Here is a 4,712-nt window from a genome sequence, read left to right as displayed (position 1 = left end):
CAAGTTGAGCGAGCAGGAAAGCGAGTCGGAGTCGGAAGCTGAGAGCAGTGCAAGCAGTGTAAAGTCCAGACAAGCTGCTGGCCATGCGCCAACTACAAGTGATGAGACTGAAAGTGATTCAGATGCAGACGAAGAGCAGTGCGATGAAGAAGAAGATGACGACGACGACGACGAAGAAGAAGAGTGCGAAGAAGAAGAAGAAGATGATGATGAAGACATGGAGTGCACTTCCTCAAGTGAAGAGTCTCAATGCATTGCCAAGCTGCCCACCACATATGCCACGCCCATTGGCCAGCAAGTAGCTCGTCGCCAGGGCTGGCTGGATTTGCTGCGTGGACGCAAGCACGTGAACTTTGAAGTTTAGTAGGCCAGCGCTGGCAGTTAACACATAAAAATCGAGACTAGTTAAAAAAAATGAATCCGATTTGCAAGCAGCACATCAACAGGCCCGAATGCCAACAGTGGCTGAACGAAGTCTACACACATTGCAATCGCTTGCTAGCGAATCGGCAGTTGGCCTACTGGAATGACTGGTGGCGCAATCAGAAGCCAACTGTCTTTTATAAGAAGCCGCATCTTATGTCGCCCTACGACTGCTACAAGCTGCAAAACGTCATAGCCCAAGAGCTGGCCACAACAGCAGCAGAGGAGGCAGCGCTAGCAGCAACTGTGGCCAATCTGCCACTGCAAGCAACTGGCACGAGGCTGCAAGCTCAGCTTGTGATCTTTGCTGGCCTCACACTGCTCATTATGGCGGCCATGCTGTGGCTGCTTTGCAACATATTGTGTGCCCCAGCCGATAAGCGTTGCAGCAAGGCCTGCAGCAGCAGCAACATGAGCGATGTTGAGGCACGACTGCGCCAGGACTGCGTCAACTTGCCACACAGCAGTCTGCATCGACTAACGTTTACGCCGCCGCCACGCAGCTGCAAGAGCTTCATCATTCCCATTCCTTTGCACAGTTCGGCGGCAGAGCACTGAGCCCGCAAGATAAACGCCAGCCAGCACTGCCTTGACCGTTGACCATTGTCCATTGAACTTTGAGTGAACGTTGTCAGGTGTGTGTTAGCTGCTGCCACAAATTCGGCCAAAAAATTGGGCGGCTACAAATTCCAAAACTGTCACGGCTGTGCTCAATCGCAGGCAAAGATTTATGAAATGTGTTCCGCCAGTTTGTTTTTTTTTTATTTTTTATTTTCGTTTGCGGGCCAACAAACAGACAACAGTGCACGAAATAGTCGAGCGCAACAAAAGCAAATAAATAATCTACACTGTCAAAAAGAGAGCGCAAGAGAGTGAGCGGCGCACTTTAAGCTTTTGATTTTATACAATTTATTTATTTAAAAATATACAAATTGAAAAAAATCTAAATATTTTGCTAAGCAGCTTTGCTGCTGCCTAAAAAACATTCGCAAATGAAAAACAATTGCAAGTCAGGTGTCATTGGCAGCGTATCAACATTTTGGGCAGCAGCCTAGTCCTAGTCCTTGCATGTAGCTACTCTAATCTCGCACAGAGCCAACGCGCAATTTTGCAAATTGCATTGGATAACGTGGGGAGGGCAAAGCCTTTATGGTGAGCCTGGAACGTGAGTTGCGCATTGAGATTGGCAATAAAAACTCAATTGAGTTAAGTTTCAATTGAATGCGCATTCAAATAAAATTCCTTTTTTTTTGTAGCATACAATTTAGCAAAAATGCGTTATGCTTAAATGATTGCAAAACTCTTGGATTTATTATGTATAAAATTATATATATTTATGTTGAGACTGCAGTTCAGCAGCAATTTATGCGTTCATATATATTTTATTTTTATTTTTATTTTTTAGTGCCATTGGGACACTGGACTCGCGCGGTCCCAACACTTAAATCACAGGCCCCCAACTGTAACAGGAATTGAAAACTTTTGCAGCAGCGCAGAGTACTTAATGGGTTGTTGTTGTTGTTGTGTGTGTTGCTGTTGTTACATTTAATTCATGCGCAGTTCCACGAACGGGCGAGATTCAACTTTGATTTATTTGTTTGGTTTTGCAATGCGCCGCGCCTCGCCTCAAATGGAATTAAATGTTTAACCAACTACGGCGCTTTTCAGCTTTAAAAGTTATGACGCGCGCCATTTTATTGATAAATTGTGTGTCAGCATAGTTTGTTTTTGGTTTAAGCTTTATTAGCTGCCGCTCAGTGGCGACTTCATCACTATATCGACCGCAAAAGCCAATTGTGCATCAAATCTTAGTGTGTGTGTGTGTGCCAACAAATGTGCGTACAACAATTTGTTTGCAAATGCTCAGAGCTGTGCTCAGCCCACGCTCCGTATACAAAATGTAATTAATATGCTCAGCTTGCTACAAAGAGCCAAAATGGTAAGAATGCGCTGCATATTTTGCGGTGCACACACAGTTACATTTGCAGTTACAGTTACAGTTAAAACTGCAGCTGGTTGCACTTGCAGCAGCAGCAGCAGCACAGCGAAGCGCACAAACATCCATTGAGTGTCGACAGCTTGCGGTCTGTGGCTTGCACATATTAGAATTTGATAAATGAGCAGAGGACGCACAGAAACGAACGAATGTGGTGGCTGTAGTGGGTGGGTGGGTACTGGCTGCAACCTTTTGTTCTTCAACCCACTGTGTATGCAGCTTTATGCTTTAGTTGATTTGACTCGTTGATTTTGCGGCTGGCGCTCATTAGACCAACATGGCTTGGCTTGGCTTGGCTTTGGCTCTGAGCTTTGTTTGCTCACGCTCAAGGGCTGATTTATTTTTATGCTTCCCAACAGGCACACACACTGGTCATTGTGCCAACAGCAGCTGCTGCTGCTGCTGCTGCTGCAACTCAAACAGCGCCTTAAAAGCTGAAAAAGCAGCATGGAAAATATTAATAATCCGCACGAGTGGGAGCCTTGGACTTAAGATCCGTTTGACATGCATTGCTGCTGCTATTTAATTTATTCCTGTACCAGCGTGACAATTGTGCAATTTAATAGCGATTTAATATATATATATATATCATAAATTATTCAGTCTCAAGCAGATGCCAATATGTCAGCGTCATGCAAATCGCTTCATGCTCGCAGCATGACTTGTCAAAATGCCTGATGAATATCAATTTCACATTTTACAAACTCCCCCTAATCTTTGTCTTCAGTTATGAACTGACTTGACTGCTGAGTATTAATTCCTGTGGGTAAAGCTCAATTAAAACGCGCTTTTGCGGCATTAATCAAAAGTTAAGTGTATAGTACTATTATTAAGTTCGCTGCTGTGTGTGCGTTTAGTCTTTAACCTCAAATTACGAAGCGTAAGCGAGAGAGCTCAAAGCCTTTTGCTATTATGTGCAAATCAGCTTTCACAGCAAATTAGCCAGTCAGCCAGCAAAACTTTGACAGACAGGCCAATCCGCCGAGCCAGACAACAGTTTGCCCTGTGGCACACACCAACACACACACCAATACACATTCAAAGCACATACAAACGAAATATATACATATGCCTTAGTGAGTGGCATAAAAAGTTTTTAAACGATTCAACACGAGGGCTGATGGCTGATGGCTGTGGCAAGCGCTGCTCGCTTCTCTTTTCTCTGAAATGTCACAGAGGCCAAAAAACTTTGGCGGTCACAGAAGCATGAAAAAGCCAAGGAAATTCAAACAAAAGTGCAACAACTTTAAGGACCACATTGTTGCTACTTTTTTATGTGTGCTGCTGCTGCTGCTGCAGCACCCCTTGCCGATTATCAAAGTGGCGTGCTCAAGGACCTTCAAGTCCTAACACACACACTTACGTGCCGTTTTTAATTTTGTATAATTATTCATTTTATAATTCTTTGGCTGCAGCACAAGTTAAGCTAATTAATTTTCGCTTATGCTCAAATTTTGCACCTTAGCTTAAGCCGTTCAACAAAGTCGTCGGCCAAAGTTTATTGGGCGCATTGAAATGCGCTAAAATATTCAGTGGGTCCGGCAAATTGAAAATGTCCAACAAGCCTCAAAAGCACATGCAACATTAATTCCATGCATGTTCAAAAACTATGCTAGCTATGTTAAGTTACATCCCATAGCTGTTTCCACATGTTATTTAGGCACAGCTCTGTTCTGTTTCTGTTTTCACCACGCAGCTGGTTTGGAATTCTGTTTAAAGGGCAAACTGTTGCATTAATCAGTGCGGCGCCAACTGCGCATGACTTTTGCACAAACTGTTAACCGTTTGAACTGTAAGAACTGTTCCCAGTATTTAACGGAGTTCACCTTTTATAAGACTGTTAGTTTAAATTAGAACAGCAAGTAAATGGCTTGCAGGTTAGAAACAATTGTTAAATATTTATTGAATTAAAAATTCATATCAGCTGCTGTTGAACTCTAAGAGCTGTGCCCAGTTCTTAGCTGAGTTCGAAGACTTTTAAAAGACTCTTATACACTTTTTTACCTAAAATTAAAACAGAAAGTAAATAGCTTGGGCCATTAATGCATAAATTTAAAATTCATTGAATGCTTTACTTTAAATTAAAGTCATTTAAATTTGTTGCTAGTTGAACTTTAAGAGCTGTCGCCAGTTTTTTGCTTAATTAGCTCCTTAACTTCCTTTTTATCAAAATATTTAATAGCCATTGAACTCTTTACGCCGCTTTAATAACCAAGCAATTAAATTCAGTTGCTGTTGCTGTTGCTCGTTGCTCGTTTGCCTGGGGCTGAGCTACGTGTCGCTGTCTAATCTT

The 4,712-nt window shown here is 42.8% G+C and overlaps 1 protein-coding gene across 1 annotated transcript; it reads left to right on the top strand.

The window, feature by feature from the left end:
- The first annotated feature begins 400 nt into the window (after positions 1-400).
- On the top strand, positions 401-1,301 carry LOC108602258. The gene has a single exon (XM_017990313.1). It carries the CDS (start codon positions 415-417, stop codon positions 979-981), a length of 567 nt encoding a protein of 188 aa, XP_017845802.1. The 5' UTR covers positions 401-414; the 3' UTR covers positions 982-1,301.
- Positions 1,302-4,712: the final 3,411 nt, after the last annotated feature.

This window comes from Drosophila busckii, chromosome 3R, assembly GCF_011750605.1.
Source record: "Drosophila busckii strain San Diego stock center, stock number 13000-0081.31 chromosome 3R, ASM1175060v1, whole genome shotgun sequence".
Taxonomy (NCBI): Eukaryota; Metazoa; Arthropoda; class Insecta; order Diptera; family Drosophilidae; genus Drosophila; species Drosophila busckii.
This window is presented reverse-complemented; position numbering and strand designations above follow the sequence as displayed.

Bases quoted from the DNA above. Each gene is read 5' to 3' on its own strand.
- LOC108602258 (XM_017990313.1), top strand. From the start codon at position 415: ATGAATCCGATTTGCAAGCAGCACATCAACAGGCCCGAATGCCAACAG.